General features: G+C 46.0%; 1 protein-coding gene across 2 annotated transcripts in view; it reads left to right on the top strand.

Annotated features, from left to right (window-relative positions):
* The first annotated feature begins 3,498 nt into the window (after positions 1-3,498).
* PIK3R1 (phosphoinositide-3-kinase regulatory subunit 1) overlaps positions 3,499-16,886 on the top strand; it is an 84,396-nt gene continuing 71,008 nt past the window's right edge. Inside the window, exons 1-3 of one of the 2 annotated variants that reach the window (XM_081826782.1) lie at positions 3,504-3,700; positions 10,712-10,816; positions 13,865-14,587. In XM_081826782.1, the coding sequence (XP_081682908.1) occupies positions 14,251-14,587 (337 nt within the window). In that variant the 5' untranslated portion in view covers positions 3,504-3,700; positions 10,712-10,816; positions 13,865-14,250. Of the gene's footprint in view, positions 3,701-10,711; positions 10,817-13,864; positions 14,588-16,886 lie in introns of both variants that reach the window. The other variant, XM_081826781.1, reaches the window with a different exon arrangement.

The following is a 16,886-nucleotide window of genomic DNA, read 5'->3' as shown; positions in this document are numbered from 1 at the left end:
AGGCCAAATTCCTTAGTGTTGGGCCCCAGCATGGCTCACGCAGGGATCTCACCGCTACCTTCTCTCAGCTGTTGAGTGCCTGCAATGTTTGGTGCCATAGAGAACAGAAGACTGAAAATACATGGGTCTGTAGACCAGCAGTTTGACATTCCAACAAGCTAGTTGTCCTCTTGGGTGTCCTTTTTTTGTTGAGGTCCACTTAATTTTATAATGTAAGGCATTGTAAAACCCTAAACTGGTGGTCATCGCACTTATGTGGCCTAACCTAGGTTTCAAAAAATGTTGCATTAATTGCCAGCATTTAGTAATTGAGAAATTGCCCATAAAAATCTGGGTTTCCAGCTTCTCTGTGAAAATTGGAACGTCTGGCAAATCTGGGCTCACAGTCCTGTGTGGTAACAATCAGTTGAACGCTAGTACCAGCTGCTTCCTGTAAGACCAGCCATTTGGGCTCCATCTCTCCCAGCTGGCTTTCCTGATGGCACCTTTCCTACCTGGGTCCTCCAGGGCAGTGGTTCTTAGTCCTGGCTTCACATTGGAATCAGGTGAGGATCTATAACGGCCACAGATGCCCATGTTCTGCCCACAGAGGTTTTGATATAATCTCTGGGGTGCAGACCAGGCACTGGGATTTGTATAAACTCCCCAGGCAATTATAAGCGCTGTAGCCAGAATTGAGGACCCCTGCTGAGAGAGAGCATTGCAAACTTTAAATTGCACATCAGTCACCTGGGGATTTTGTTAAAATGCAGATTGTGATTCAGTAGATCTGGGATAGTGCCTGGGATGCTGCATCCCTAACAGGCTCCTAGATGATGCCAGTGCTGCTGGTGTATGGACTTCTCTTTGAGAAGTAAAGCTCTAAGGCATTTGTTCTATTTTTTTTAGTTTTTTGAACCCTAAACTACATACTTGGGTTTTGAGTCTAAAGGAATTGTATTCTAGCACTCACATTATTACAGTAGCTGGAGTGATGGTGGCAAATGAGAGTATCCTGCCCAGTCGTCTTTGGGGAGGACACTTAGCTTGTGTGGCGGCTGAAAGCCTTTCAGGGTGCTGGGGGTCCTTGTCTCTGTTGGGTCTGACTTCCAAACCACCTTCACTGTCACCAACTGTACATGACATCCCTATCTTCCTTTGGGAAATTGTACATTCTCTGACATTTTGAGCTCCTTGGTGGTGGCACCACCTGCCAGCCAGCAGTTTGGCTGCTACTGATGGGACGGTGGTGTTTCTATGCCCATTTGAGCATTTTCTTGCAGTGGTTTTCAGTCTGTGTTCCCAGATGCCCTAGGCCTAGAGCAAAGGCTCTCAAACCTTCTCTTGCGTGAGACTACTTGGAAGGCTTATTTAAAAAGATTGCGAGGCTCCAGCCCCAGCATTTCTGATTCAGTAAGGACAGAGAATTTACATTTCCAACACATCCCCAGGAGAGAATAAGGAGGCTTGCCCAAAGACCTAGAGGTTCCCCTTGGCCTCACCACATAGCTTCTTATAACAGTTACTTTTTACGAGTCCAGATAAGGTTTTATTTAGGAAAAAGGTTTAAAGTCTGAGTACTGCTGTTCTGTTGCTTTTTATTATTTCATAGAAATCAATGGAAAATGGAAATTAAAAAAAGCTAATATTAGTGATATGGGGGGGGAGGCAGGTATCAATACAGATGAACCAAAGACTGAACTTACTCAGTTTATCAAAAAAGAGCCCTATTGTCCTCCCATGGGATACTCTTTGGACTTACGCTCTGTGGTCCAGTATGATGGAAAAGATGAAAGAAGATACAACATAAATTGCTGAAGACCATCTAAAAAAAGAAAGCTTCATTAAAGATTTCATGCGTTTTTAGGTTTGGGGGGAATAGAACCCCATCATAACAATACGTAAGTCCCTTTCCAGGAACTCATGTACAAAAGGAAGAGACGGCTGGTAAAGTTTCTTCAGACCCAAGCCTAAAGGAAATACCCTAAACATCACACCACTTACAGCTCAGCTTATTGGATTGGGTCAAAGTAATTCTACCACAGGGTGAGACACCTCATTTCAGTTACAAAGCTCAGGCAAACAATAGATGAGGCCCTTCATTTCATAGAGTAGGTGGAAAGGACGTCGCTTGGGTAAACTTTTAGATTAAGTGGATTCTTAAACATGTAGGTAGCTCTCTCTCTTTCTCCACTTCAAGAGACGTGTTGGAATAATAGAAAGGCCAATACCTGATACCTGAAGTGGAACTTACTTTTCTGTTAGGAGTGTGAGTCACCTTTAAAAATGATTTTATTGTCTGAGGATACTCAAGACATTTCAGGATGTTCTTTACCTCCAACACCCACGGGAATAAAGCACCAAATTCAAAGTCTGACATAAGTTTAAATGCTTGTTTTTGTTTGTTTTTAAAGGAATATCCTTGCAAGGAAATGGGGAAAGAGCTGTAGAAAGTGCTCTAGGGCAAGCAGGCTGGGCGGGTGCAGATCTCAAAACTGCTGAAAGAGGAATCTGGGAATAGAGGTTTAAAAAGCAGACTCTTACAGGGCTTAATGGTAAAGGGCAGACAGAACACAGGTTGCTCGCATTCCATCTTACCCGTCATTGGAAGGTCTGAACCAACATCAGATTTTTTTTGAGCAACTTAGTAATGATTCTTAGTGGGAGAATCTGCATTGGAAAGCGAATTTACGGGACAGTATAATTCACGTGAGCTTCCACTCCCGACACCCCGAGCAAGGAGAGGGGCAGTGGTCCGCCTGAGCGACCTACATTTGCTACGCGAGGCAAAGGCTGGTAAGGATCAGTCAGCGTGCGCCCTCCTCATCAAATTCTCTTCCCTTTTCGCGGTCCCGCCTGGCTCCCGGTGGCGGCGATGCCAGGCAGCTGGAGCTCGCGGCAGCCTGCGGGCACTAGCCCCTCCGCCTCACCCTTTCACCCTCCGTTCACCCCCGGGCGCCACGCGGGTGGCGTGGTTTTTCCGCTCACTTCCGAGGCCGTGCTGGCGAAGCCCGGAATTGCAGGGCCTCCCCGCCTTGGCGAGCCCTGGAATCTGAGTCCTCCCCGGCCCTGGCACTCTGCTGGGGCGCGGGGGGCTCGAAGGAGGCTGGGGTTCGTCTCCAGACACTCTGATTAGAGACGCAGCCTCTAAGTCTGAACTCGTCCTCCACCTCTCCCAGCCCCACCGCCTCCGGTCTCGGAGACACCAGCAGCTGGCTGTGCCGCGGGCGGACGCGCGCAGACCCAGAGCGCTCCACCGCGGAGGTAGCGCGCGGCCCGGCCGCCCCGGGCATCCCCGCGGCCGGGGGCGGAAGGCCAGCCCGGAGGCAGGAAGGGTCCGCAGAGCCGGAGCTCCGCCCCTCCCAACGCCCGGCTCGCAGGCCGGCACAGTGAGTGGCAGCGGTGGAGGGAGCGGCGCCAGCGGAGAGGGGCGGAGACGCGCGCGCTGGTTGGCGCGGGCTCGGGGGCGGGGCGCGCTGGGCCGGGCCGGAGGCGGGGCCGGGGCCGGGCACTGGCGTTGCGGGCTGACGGAGAGGAGTCGCGAGCAGCTGGAGCGGAGTTGGAGGGAGCGGCGGCGGCGACGAGGGCAACGGGCTAGCGGGTTGGAGCCGCCGAACTCGGATCGGGAACGGCGGGCGAGTCGGGGCCGGGTCAGAGGCGCGTCGAAGGCCGCCGCTGCAGCCTGGGCCCCGCAGAGGAAGGAAGCCGGCCGGCGGGGGAGGTAGGCGGCGGCAACGGGTCCGGGTGTGTGTGTGCCCGGGAGGGGGAGGCTGTGCGTGCGCGCGCGGCTGCCGCCGTTCTCTTCCTGTCACCAGCAGCCGCTTCTGCAGAGCTGAACCGGGAGAAAGCGGGCCGGCAGCCGGCATCGCCGGTTCTCGGCCAGCGTTCTGCGTGCTCCGGCAGCTTCCGAGCTCCCGTTTCCCCGGTCCTCTAACGAGCTGGCTATGCACGCCGCCGGACTCATTCGTCCCCCGAGTTGCAGGCGATCTCGGGCTTGTCCCCACCCCTTCGTTACCGCACACTTCTGAGGGTCCTTACTGTCGCCCTGCTGCAGTTTTCCGGGGTCCTTCACCGGAGGAGAGAGCCCAGACCGTTGCCTTTGAGTTACCGGGAAGGAGCGGAGCCTCCTCTTGGGTCCTCCAGCTGCAACCAGGGTCGCTGCTCGGGCCGTTCCCCCGAGCGGGTGGGGCGGCGGTGGTCCCCGGAGCTCGCCACGAGCCCCCGCCCTCCGAAGTTTGCCTTCCTCCTCTTCCGGGGTGGGGGAAGCGCGCCTCGGGGCGGCTGGTCGCTGGGGCCCTAAAGGCGTCTAGTGCCGGCTGGGCCTGGACAGGTTGTTGGAGGCATATTTAATGGGGTCTTCGAACAGTCCGGAAATCCAGCTTTTTGTAGCGCGGGGCGAGACTGGAGGGAGCTGCCCAGCAATATGGAGCCGGCTAGGGAGAGCGGGAGTGTGGCAAGCCCGAGCTAAAATATCGTGGGGAATTGTCTGGCAACCACAGCTCTAACACTCACTTCCCAAGAGCAGAAACTGCCCCGCAGATCACAAGACAAAGAGAACTGAAGAGCTCAGGCCAGCCACTCCTGTACAAATACATACTTCGATAACCAGAATTCGAGCATGAAATAGAAGGGTGTGAGTGGATTGGCTGTTACATGTTGAATGCAGAGCGCCTGGGAACTGGATTTGGGGAATTTCTTATGCTTCCCTGAGTGCTATTAATACCGAAAAGGGCTCACTTCCACCGTTAATCCCTGGTGGAGCTGCAGCACTGTGGTATCCGAGTATGAGTTTACTTTGTATTTAGGGCTTTTATGACTTTGGAAGCTACACTTTTTTTCTTTTTTTCTTTTTCTCTTCTTTTCTCTTTGTCATTCAGTGCGAAGTACGGCTGGATAAAGCAGTTCCGGGTTTTGAGTGCAGCATAAGATTGTCATTTCAGTGTAGTGAGGTTCAAGTTTTAGTTGTTAGGCGGGATATTCACAGAGCTTACTGACCCAGGCATTTATGTTGAATTGTATTTTAATGTTTCATTAGTTTGGGTTGCGTTTCGCAACTTTAAAGATGGGTAGTTATTAGCTAGAAAACAAAGGAGAAGACAGGTTCATTTCTGAGGCACGGTATTAGAGTAATGGATCTTCAAGGTGCAAATCATGGGGCATTTGGTGAGTTCTGCGGAGAAGACCACAAATAGCTTTTATCTTTAAAAAAGAACCCCCCCCATATAGGTTTTTGATAGATCACATTGTCCTTGAAATAAACAGTTCAAACCAACAGAAGGTAATTTCTTAGAAACAGAAGTTGCTTAAATTTTGGGAAGCAGGTGTTTGGGTTGTTACAAAGAAAATACCCTAAAAGTAGTTTGGGGGGGCAGTGTCCCTCTAAAGTTTGAGAAGGTGTGTTTGGTTCAGAATCAAGCTTTAAACTGGAAAGGTCAGTGGAGGAGACTACCTTATCTGCCTTGCAGAATTGTTGGGTTCTGTCATTGCTGGCCTCTTCAGATTTTATATCCGTGTTGTAGATAGGTAGGTAGTTGTCATACTTTTTTTCATAACAGTGTATAGGTTTTTGTGACTGGGAGGAAGATCTGTGTATCTCATATTGGCTTTCAAAGTGTGATGTGCTTTTGCTTTTTAACTTCCATCTTGATATGGGACCTGTTCTTGTCAGTTGCATAACAGAACTCTAGTGTACACATGTCTATCTGCTGTTTTATCTGCTTTTGTAAAATGATGTTATCACTGTGTCCTTTCACATGTGTGATGCTGATGGTGTGAAAAAGCACTTCACTTCCCATCAATTAATTATATTGTCTTTTCTTAGCTATTTTTTGAAATTTATATTTATTAAGATCAGAAAATCCCCACAGCATAAAAAGTTAGTTTTGGGGAATAGAAGTGGTACAATAAGTTATAGTTTATACATGTTTTGGTTGTTGGTAGTGGTGCTGGTCGCATGCATTTATCTTCTGGAATTGCCACTTGTACCTCAGCCGATTTTTGAAGGGTTTTGTACCTTAAATGCAAACATACACCACTTAACCCGAATCTTGTGTTGTTAAAAGTGACCATACGTATTAATTTTTTCCATGAGTGCCTTGTAATTTTTAAGGTAGGGTGTTGGTCAGAATTTCCTTTTTTTCTTAGGTAGTTCTAAAAAGGCATCCACTCTGAAAGATTGTCCTCTTGCTCATGAAAACAGGGACAATTTCAGTTCATCTTGTGTTGTGTTTGCATTTTGTGATTTCCAAACTGCGTTTTATTGAATAAGGAGATGATGGTGAATGAGCAGATTTAAAGAAAATGATTTTATGGTCAGGTAGATGATAAAAAGCTGAGATAATGGCTGCGTTTGGGGTTTGGCTTGTAATTCTCTCACCTATGCGGAATACACCACGCAGAAGAAAATGGGAAATGCTTCTTTCTGTATGTTGTCCATTTTAGACAGGCTCCCCGCAGATCTGTTTTGGAGGGCACAGGGATTTGCCAGTGAACTCAAGAGAATGGAGTCTCTTAGTGAAGCTCTCAGAAAATGAGGTTACTTACCAGTGGAAGAAACGGCTTATCAATTCAGTTTTTTACCTTAGAAGGCACAATATAAGTGCTATAACCATTTTTAATCAAAAACTTAGGTTGTAAGTAATTTTTAAAATATTCATGTTATTTATTGCTTTTTTTCTCTGTCCTAATGTGATTTCTTGCTACGCTTCTGCCAACTCTCTTATTGGAATTACTTGCCTAAAAGAATGGCGATTAAAGGCCATTTCACGTGCATTATGCCAAATGAGCTGAAAAATAGACTACGTAATTACTCATAAACTTGTCTCTCTGGCTTATGTTGGTTGGTTTTTTTTTTTCCTCCAAGTGTATAATGAGCATAGCATAGTTTCTGCTGAAAAAAAAAAAAAAATCGTGCTGTAAAAATATCTTTGGAGATTGTATCTTCCCAGCATTGTTTTCCTTAAAGTAAATCGAACACATACCCACAGGCACCTGTAGTCAAAATAGTTTTTAGGTGAAGGATCACCCCAGAGAGTGCCAAAGTGTGAAGAGACTCCACCGGTGTGCAAGAGTGAGTTAATAAAGCAAGGTGCCTGGTCAGGCGTGCCTTGCCCCTCCTCTTCCCCGCTGGACCCCAGTGGTCCAGACCCTGGACTGGTCCCAAAAAGCTACCTTTAGTCTCTGGAGGACTCTTTTCTCTTTGAGGGCAGCTAGGGAGCCACCACCAAACCCTGTTGGAGCAGAGTCTTGGCCCCTCCCAGGTCTCGAGACCTTTGCCCAGACCTCCAAAGCCACCCCTCTCCCTCAGGCAGGGAGAGAACTAGGTGGGCAAAGTCCACATGTAGCCTTTTTGTGTCTACTTACTCTGAAAAGGAGTTGAAGGGACAGCAGAGAGTTCGTAAGCCTTTAGAGGCGCGGCAAACAAAAACTCCTAGCAAATATTCCTGTTTCAAATAAGCCTTGTATAAATGGCAGTAAGGGGTGTTGAATGCTAGTAGTAATAATAGTAGTAATGGTACCAGTAATAACATAGCTGCAGTTTACTAGCTATGTAACATCAAGCAAATCATTTAACTCTTCTGTGCTTGTTTCCTCATCTGTAAAATGGGGATAAGTAATTGTACCTAGGACGGTTGTAAGGGTTCAGTGAGTTGATCTATGCAAAACTCTAAATGCTGTGCCTGGCCCTTAGTAAACTCTGTGTTGGTGTTAATTATATCAAGTTCTAATTATCAAGCATGGAGCTAAGCACTTTATATATGTAATTTCATTTAATCCTCATAGTAACCCCGGGAGGTCTAAGTTTGCTTATTTTATCTGTCTCACAGATGATAAAATTGTGCCACAGAGAGATCTGAGTAACTTGCCCAAGGTTAAAAATCCACACAGTGATGGGGACAGCTGCCTGTGTCTGAAGCTCAGTGCTTATACTAATCTTCTCGTCAACACTTTTGCAAAATACTGTATTTTCACGAGAGGAGGGGGTTCAGATCATCTCCAGTTCTCTCGTTCCACGGCCATTTCCTCAGGTCTCTTCCCCGTGATGGTGCAGGGGACCGGAACGGTCAACCCCGCCGGCCTTGCCTGGGTGGTGGGATATGTTTCTCAGGACCCACAGCAGGAGCACCAGCATATTTCTGCCAGCCTCCTTGGGAGGACTCCAGCTGGACCTGGGCCTCTCTTCGCTGCCCCTCCTAAAGCGTTCCAGTTCTGTGTCATCACTTTGCCTTCAGGAGAGTCCTGCCTCCTTGTTGTTTCACCTGGGCTTGTCTCGTACCCCGCCCAGCCCCACTGCTCCTCCAGCCCCAGAAGGGCTGCAGGCAGGAGTCTTGCCCTAGACACGCTGCTTGCCCACGTTTTGGACTCAGCCCTGAGCATCGCAGCCGGCGACACATTCTGGTCGGTTTGAAAATGAATGAGGATATCTGGTGACTGTTACTTTAGGCTTAATCTAACTTTGCTCTAACTTTGATTTTTATGATTTCCAGGCCATTGTATTGGACGGGTGAAGAGATTTTTAAATGATGATTTGTCTTTTTAAAAGACAGCGAATTTAGGTTGGGAGCTTGCCCTAGACTCACAGCTAGCCCAGGGAGGATGGAGAGATGGGATGTAGGGAAGTATGGGCTGTGGGCCCAGGAACCCTCCATCGCCTTTGCAGCCAAAGTGAAGACCCACTGTGTGCTGGAACCCAGTGCCAAACTGCTCATTGAATCACAGGACAGAATCATAGGATTGGAGCGTATTCCTGCTTTACTTCAAGTGATTTAAAAATATCCTATATTCCTGTCTCCCCACCAAGTTTGCTAAATCCTTGTCCTTTGTAAAAGGGGAATGAGTAAGTCAGCAAAGTCAGAGGACTTTTCAGAGAATTTTGTTTGGTTCTTTGCCAGAATGCCTGTGGGTTAGAGGGTTAAACTGAAAGTTTACATTCAGGCCTTTCTACATTAAGAAGTCATGGGTTCCTGATCGTCAGGCATCAGACACGATTTTATTTTGAGGAACAAAATCATAGCAAAGAGAGAAAATACACATTGATTAATGGTGTTGCAGGCAAGCAGTCTTTAAAGGGATTGAAAGACTGGAACACAGTAATTACCATTAAAAAAATTTCACTGCTGCATGCAATATTACATAAGAATAAGTTATTTGTTTATAAAATTTCTTTGTATCTTTTGTTACTATAACTTATGTATGCACTAGCTTGGAGCCTAGATTATGAAATTGCACTGCTTATTTGAAAACATTGAATTATGGATGGGTGGGTATAACCCACCTATAAAGCCTTTACTGTGTTAACAATTATTTCGGAGCTAGGTGGAAGTAGTTCATTGGACTGGTGGATGTAGCCAAAGAGATTGGAGACATAATCTTGTGACTCTGGGCAACATATATCCTGTCGCTGTGGGTAGTTCGGGCTCCAAATTGATCCTAGAAGAGCTACATTACACAGGAGCTGCCATTGTCTCAGGCCACTGAGTCTTCTGCGGTCCTGGGGAGAACGTGAGGGTAAGAGAAAAAAGAACTTGCCAGTTACCTAGGTATGATAGTTCTTGTGACTATGGATTAATACTCCACATACTCCCCTAGGGAGGACCTGAGTTGTTGGAAACTGTGTAGTCACGGGCCTGGGATATTGGTAGGGGGCATAGAGACCAAGGGGGATACAGATGGCAGAAGCTTGAGCTCGTAGAGCAGAAGTGGGCAGGATTCCAGAAGTGGGCAGCCTTCCAGACGTGGTGTGCCCAGTATTCTCTCATTCACTAGCTTATAGACTTCTTTGGCAAGGATGCCTTTTACTGAAGTCTCTTTGAAAGAAAATTTGCCTTGTCCGAGATACTGGGTCCTGAACTTGATGGAACGGCTGCCAAGTTGTAGTGGCTTTTTTGGGCAGGTGTGTTTGTAAAAGAGCCACAAACACTATCAGGCCACTGTCACAGAGAGTAAATAAAAAGCAGACGTTCAGGGGCACCTGGGTGGCTCAGTCGGTTAAGCGGCTGCCTTCGGCTCGGGTCGTGATCCCAGGGTCTTGGGATCGAGCCCCGCGTCGGGCTCCCTGCTCAGTGGAGAGTCTGCTTCTCCCTCTCCCTCTGTCTGCCACTCTGCCTACTTGTGCTCTCTATCTCTCTGTCAAATAAATAAATAAAATCTTAAAAAAAAAGCAGACGTTCAGGGTTAAATCTGAGGGGTCAGAATGTGCCGGCAAAGAATCTGCATCATTGACCCTATGGACATACCTGGGCTGTCCTCGGTCATCAAAGCACGTTGAACTTGGGCAGTAGGTTCTAGTGGTGTCAAAAGTTGTGGCCCTGGAGCCAGACTGCTTGAATGGGAACTGTGATTCTAGCTCCCGGTTGCTGAGTGTTACCATGGCCAAGGTACTCAATTCTCTGTACCTCAGTTTCCTCCTCTGCAAAGTGAGAATATTGGTAAGTGCTGCCTCGGGGTTATGCTGAGGAGTGAACATGTTGATATACATACAGTTCCTAACGAACATTAGATGGCAATGGTTGAGTGAGTTAATACACATCCAGCTCCCAGTAAGTGTTGGATGATGCCCATGATGACCAAGATGACGGTGACAGTCCTCGAAATGGGTGTGGCTGTTAGGAGGAAGTATGCAGCGTGGTCGAGGCGCCTGCCCCTCCCTGGCCAAGGCCGCTGTGCACTTTGCCGCAGGACGCTATCCAGTTGCTGCCCAGATGACTAGTCAGCGCTCCCTCTTCTCTTACAGGGTTGCTCTCCAACCTCTTAGTTGGCGCTGACTTTCGGCCAACCTTGAATTGTTTGGATTGATCTTCCTGGCCTTGACGTTGTGGAGTCCCAGAAGACAGGAATGGTGTGTTCTTATAATCCTAGCATCGTAGAAGATGAGGGTTTTTGTTGATTTGGGGTTTTTTTGTTTTGTTTGAATCAGATGAAGGCCCAGAATTCTGCACAGGATTCTTCTCCTTTTATTTTTTATTTATTTATTTATTTTTTTAAAGATTTTATTTATTTATTTGACAGAGAGAGAGACAGCGAGAGAGGGAACACAAGCAGGGGGAGTGGGAGAGGGAGAAGCAGGCTTCCCCGCGGAGCAGGGAGCCCGATGCGGGGCTCGATCCCAGGACCCTGGGATCATGACCTGAGCCGAAGGCAGACACTTAACGACTGAGCCACCCAGGCGCCCCTCTTCTCCTTTTAAAAAAGTTAAGGTTCTCCTTTTAAAAACAGCGAGGGACGGGAATTAGTAGAGAAATCTAATAAGTCTTTGGCGTCTGGGTTGGGGATTGCTACTCTCAGTCATCAGGTTCCTCAGGGTTCTTTTTCTCTTTGCACAGATTTAGCCTCAGGTAACATAAGCACAGTTTTCAGGTTGGTAAAACCCTGACCAGACATGGGGCCTCTTAGTATGGTGTCCCCTGTTTAGGAACATGCATATCTGCATGGGTGTGCTGTAATCAGGGGCCTGGTGGTGGCTGAGGGCTGTGTAGGGGAGAGAGTGATGGAGAGAGACAGACAGACAGGGAGGGAGGGGGAGAGGGCGGAACGAGTGGGTAGATACAATATTCCCCATTCTGATAAGAATCTCACCAAACTGGCCCACTGGATTGTTGAAATAGAACAAGCCATAGGCAGCAGCTGGTGGAAAGATCTATCCAACGTACTAGTTGAGGATTTTTTTTTTTTCCCCAAAAAGACCTACATTGCCAGGAAAAGCTAACAAAAATTTCAAGGCAGATTTGGAGGAATTAAATTATTCTTAGGCATGTTGCCTGGTTTCCAGGCATTTAGGGATATGTGAATTTTCATGTTCTTTAGAGTTCTGTGTCTCATTTGTACAGAGTACATTATAACTAAAAATGAGGTTTGCTAGTCCTACATTTTTGTGCAAATTTCTGCAGTGAATATTTAATCTGATTCTGGATCCATCAAAAGGAGAGGTTGTCTTCAAACATAATACAGTTTATTTTTCTAATACACCCTGCTGGTTGCTTTAGTTTTCTTTTTTATCTGATGACTGAAATACAAAGTTAGAATACTATCTCAAATTAGTATTCTGACTACTCAAAGGTTTCCAGTGTTTGTTTTTGCTTCTTTTAATATTAACTCTAAGAGTGTTATTGTACTACCATTAAGAGGCTCTAACCACGTGAAGTTGAATACTTGACGCTTCTGCATGCCAACATCACGGGCTGTTGATTAGATTCTGCATATTAAGATGCATATACGGACGAGTTCCTATAATACTAAACTTCTCAAGTGGCCCCCTCGTTAAAACACACGGAGCTCTCTTTGATATAGCACACTGATGTTGTGTGGCTCTCGTTTATTGCTTTGCTACTCGGCCAGCTTAACTGAAACCTTTAAGTTGCTTTTACTCTTTATAATGAAGATAGTGCTCAGAAATGACCAGAGTGCAAAGTGTGTACATGAACGCCCTGTGCTGTTGGCAGGGCACGTGCTGACTTTCTCTCTAGAGAGTCTTTAATTCCTCTGCCTCCACTATGTTACAAGAAAAAAAAGCAAAAGCTTGCACTACTCGTTTCCCCCTACACCAGGGCTATCTGTCCAGGGTAATTTCCAGCAACCATTTCTACTTCCTCTTCAGTTCCTTAACTCTTTCAATTCTAGCGACTGTCCTCAGTGTCTCCAGACTGGAGTCTGCTTTCTCAAATGTCAGTGATGATACGGTGATGGGCAGAGCCCCGAGTCTCCTAGCCTTGCCTCACTTTCCCCTTGCTGGAGGCCCCTGCAGGATTTGGTCTTAGGGATCACCTTTTCCCACCCAAATCGTCTTATCCATTGTTTCCCAGATATAGTGTGTCTCCAAACTTGGACTTTGCTTTTAAGGTTGCATTCAGTGAACCCCAGTGTTTGATTCTTGGATGATTTTTTAACCTTCGATAGTTTTTCTTTGGGAGTTCCTCCATTCTATTGAGTTCAGCCTTGCCTTATTTGCAGCTGATCAAGTCTGTAGCGGGTTCCCTCTCTTTAATCACAGGCTAGGCTTGCCCCTGCCCCCACACTAGCAGTTGTACGCCCAGCATCCCCTAAAGCCCACTGGAGTTAACTCCGGGTAGGCCTTCTGCTCCTGTTCTGTGTTCACTCTGATTCAAGCATCACCACATCCACTCATGCTTTCTCTGCGGTGTCTGTTGCTTCATTCCTCCCCTCCATACCTTCTGCTGCCGCCTTGGTTCCTGCCCTCAGGGCCTTTCACCCACACCACTGTAGTACAGCTTTCATCCTCACCTGTCCATCCCTATTCCCGTCTGTCCCATTCACCGTAGTTAGACCGAGATTCTTCAAGTGCATCTCTCATGTTTTTCTCCCCTTCCTCCATGCGTTTTTGGTGGCTCCCGAAATTAGACCATAGTACTCCCAAGCTCAGTGCAGGCATGCATCGTGTCCTATAACCCCTCCCTGTCTTTCTAATCCAGTTCCAGTGCTCCCTCTTAGGCTTCCGATGCTTTGGACTGCCTGTTCTAGCTCTTCCCAGAATACGGCATTTGCTTAGTCACATCTGTACCTGAGATCATGCCACACATTCCTTTCTGTCTTCAGATCCCTGCAGTTAGACGTGGTCTCTCCCTCATTGGAACCCACAGCCTTTAGTCTCTGCCTGTCTTCCGCTATTTACCTAGTGTTATGGTTCCTTGTGTACTGTTCTTATCTGAGAGACATTGCCACATACCGGCGCACCTCCCAGCCCTGCCTAGTGTTCTTGGAAGGCGGATTGTCTTACTAATCTTTGTTGTATATATCATGTGGAGCAGTAGCACGCTGGCCTGTGTGTGTATGCCAAATTGATTAAATACTTGTTGAATGGAAATAGAAATTCAAATTCACACAGATGGCAAAGTGTGATGTTCATTCATAAGTCTTGTTTTTCCTTTGCTAGGTGAAGCTCGCGTGTGGAGTGACACAGTCTAATCAGACGCCAGATGGACAGTGTGACAAGAGTGTCAGAAAGGATTGGGCCGCGCTGCGAGAATCAGCCTGGAGGCCAAGTGTTGACGAGCTGCTGAAAAGGAAGCCAGTGGGAGGACTGTGGGCCGCAGAGGAAGTGGCACCCTGTCTTCAGTCATACCATTGATGGAGGACAGATGGATAGCCGGACATCCGGTCACCTCTCCTCTTAAACCTTTGGAGAGTTGTCCTTTGTCCTCTGCTGGACACATATTAGGAATCTTAACTTACTCTCTGAATTCGCTTTCCATAGAAACGTAAGATCAGACTGCAGCGTGTCACCAGACTCCTCTGTTGCATGGTCACAGACTCACCAACATGAGTGCCGAGGGCTATCAGTACCGAGCGCTGTATGATTACAAGAAGGAACGAGACGAAGATATTGACTTGCACTTGGGTGATGTCTTGACTGTGAATAAAGGGTCCTTAGTAGCTCTTGGATTCAGTGACGGACAGGAAGCCAGGCCTGAAGAAATCGGCTGGTTAAATGGTTATAATGAAACCACGGGGGAAAGAGGGGACTTTCCAGGAACTTATGTTGAATATATTGGAAGGAAAAAAATCTCGCCTCCCACACCAAAGCCCCGACCACCTCGACCCCTTCCTGTTGCACCAGGTTCTTCGAAAGCTGAAGCAGACAGTGAGCAACAGCAAGGTCAGTATTCATGAGTGATTGCTTCATGGCTTTTTTTTTTTTTTTTTTTTTTTAGGAAAAGCCTGAGAGTTGTGTTGGGCTATCGCCCTCGGAGAAGAACTCATTTTGGCAACTTTATCTGAATTTATGTATGGTATATAAAAGCTTGGTCAATTATTGCAAGACTAGAAATTTGTGTTTGTGGGGTAGAGAGATGGAAAAAGAAGGAGATGGTGTATGAGAACCTGTTTCATGAGCATCTTTAAACCCTGTTATTACAGTTGCCGTGGAATTAAACACTACTGCACTCTTCCTCTTATAATTGGTATTAATATATTTAAATAATCATTTGGGGAAAGTAGAGGGTAAGTCAGTATATTTAACATTAATTTGATGTATATGGAAAAATGTCGAGAGGAATAAAGTGACCACAGAAAGCAGAGAAGAAAGCATTGTTTTTATAACCTGGTTATCTCCCTCTTGGTTTCCTCTCCAGAAACACTGTGGCTGAAGCTGACGCCTAATCCCGTACTCAGAATAGATGGAGAGGAGTTCTCTTCCTTCACGGGCAGGGTCATTCATAGCATTATTGCTTCTAGTGTGCTTGGCCGTCACAAGAAAAAAAAAAATTACTGAATGCTTTTCTTAAATGGAAACCACCTTGATTCAAAACCCGCTCCTTGTTTATTATTGGAGATGGTCCACACTCGAGCTTTGTGCACAGCTGGTCATTTAAGGTTTTTCTGTGTTCAGTGTCACACAGAGACAAGCCCTTTGCTCAGCTTTGCCCTTATGGCCTTTGTTAAATACTCATTTCCTCAGTAAATTTCAAGCTTTTTTTTTTTTCTTCTCATAATTGTTTCTTTTTTCTCAGACTGAGGAAGGTTTGGAAAGGTAGGTTTAAAACAGGTGGACCCTACCACAGCAGTTGCATGTTAAGTCCAATGGCGTGTGGCATTACTGTGTATTTCTGGGAGGGATTCTTCTCTTGTGCCTTCTTTAACGTTGGCTTATTCTGGCACATAGGAATGAGGTAACATGGGAATAAAGGAGCAGAATGCAAGGATAAAGAGCTGCCTTTTAGCACTGAGTCATAATATGACAGGGAACATTTTGTAGAAGTCAGCATTCCTGCCTAGAGATACCTGAAGGGATGTGCCTTTTCCTCCCCTGCCTCACCCAAAAGAGATACTTGTTTGATGAACATGATACCGTACTTTATAAATAATGTCCAAATAATGTCTTTTACTATACAGTTGAAAAGCAAAAGTTAATTTTTCTTTGCAGGTAAGTCAGAAAACCTTGACTGCATATGTAGATACAGTTTTGTCAACTATTGCATTTCATTGAGCAGATAGAAGGTGTATACATTATTGATGTTTTTTTTTCCCACCAAACTACTTATTTTTAATATGGCTGTTAATTTTTTAAGTTAAAAAAAAACTTAAAGTAGGCTGATTCAAAAGGAAAAACTATTTAATTTGTCCCAGAATATAAAAGATGACAGAATCCTCCAAGTATCTGTGTTGGATTAGAGAAGATTATTTGAAAGGTGGGAAAAGGGGCATCTTGTCAAATTAGTGACCCAGATTTTGTAAAAGTAATTTCTAAGCAAAATTGCATTTGATAACTGCTATTAGGTGTAACTTTCATTATAAGCAAAATGATTTTCTCTTTCTAGGTCCTAAACTATTTTGCAATGCTTTCTTTCTCATGTGATGTGGTGACAATGGAGATTTTGTAACACATGAAAAGGTAGAGTAATTGAAAATTTTTAGCAGAATTTAGGAAAGAAACCCATGATAATGTGCATTCGGGTATTAGAAAGAGTGGGCCCAAATACCATGAGAAATTAAGAGTTACTGAAAGGTTGAAGAGGCAGTATGGGGAGGTTGTGAGGGGAGTGTAGTACTAAACATTAGATTTTCCAGAAATGTTAGTCTTCTCTTCTCATTTATATAGGATTTGTCTGAAATGGGAATTCAGTAGCTCCTACTAGTTGCCTGTCACATTGAAAGGGAAAGTAGTTGTAAGGACAAACATGTATGTTGGAACTATGGGATTCTGGTTTGGAAGACTTTGCAGTGACAAATTGTGGGGCAGCAAGAGAGGATAGTTCTTTTCTTACTGTAATTGAATTCCTTAGCACTTTTTTCTTTTTACTCCCTCCACTTGATTTAGCCTGTGTTTTGTGTTTGACTTTCTTTATTTTACTTAGAAGGTTACCCTCGAGGCCTGAGATCACATGTAGGTCTCCTGTTGAGATAGTGTCCTAGGGAGAGTTGGCACTCCCCCTGTAATGGACAGGGGTTAGACAGAG

The sequence above is a fragment of the Leptonychotes weddellii genome, chromosome 7 (assembly GCF_054177405.1).
Source record: "Leptonychotes weddellii isolate Sample4059 chromosome 7, ASM5417740v2, whole genome shotgun sequence".
Classification (NCBI taxonomy): domain Eukaryota; kingdom Metazoa; phylum Chordata; class Mammalia; order Carnivora; family Phocidae; genus Leptonychotes; species Leptonychotes weddellii.
The sequence above is the reverse complement of the archived record's forward strand: the minus strand, read 5'-3'. Positions and strand labels throughout refer to the sequence as shown.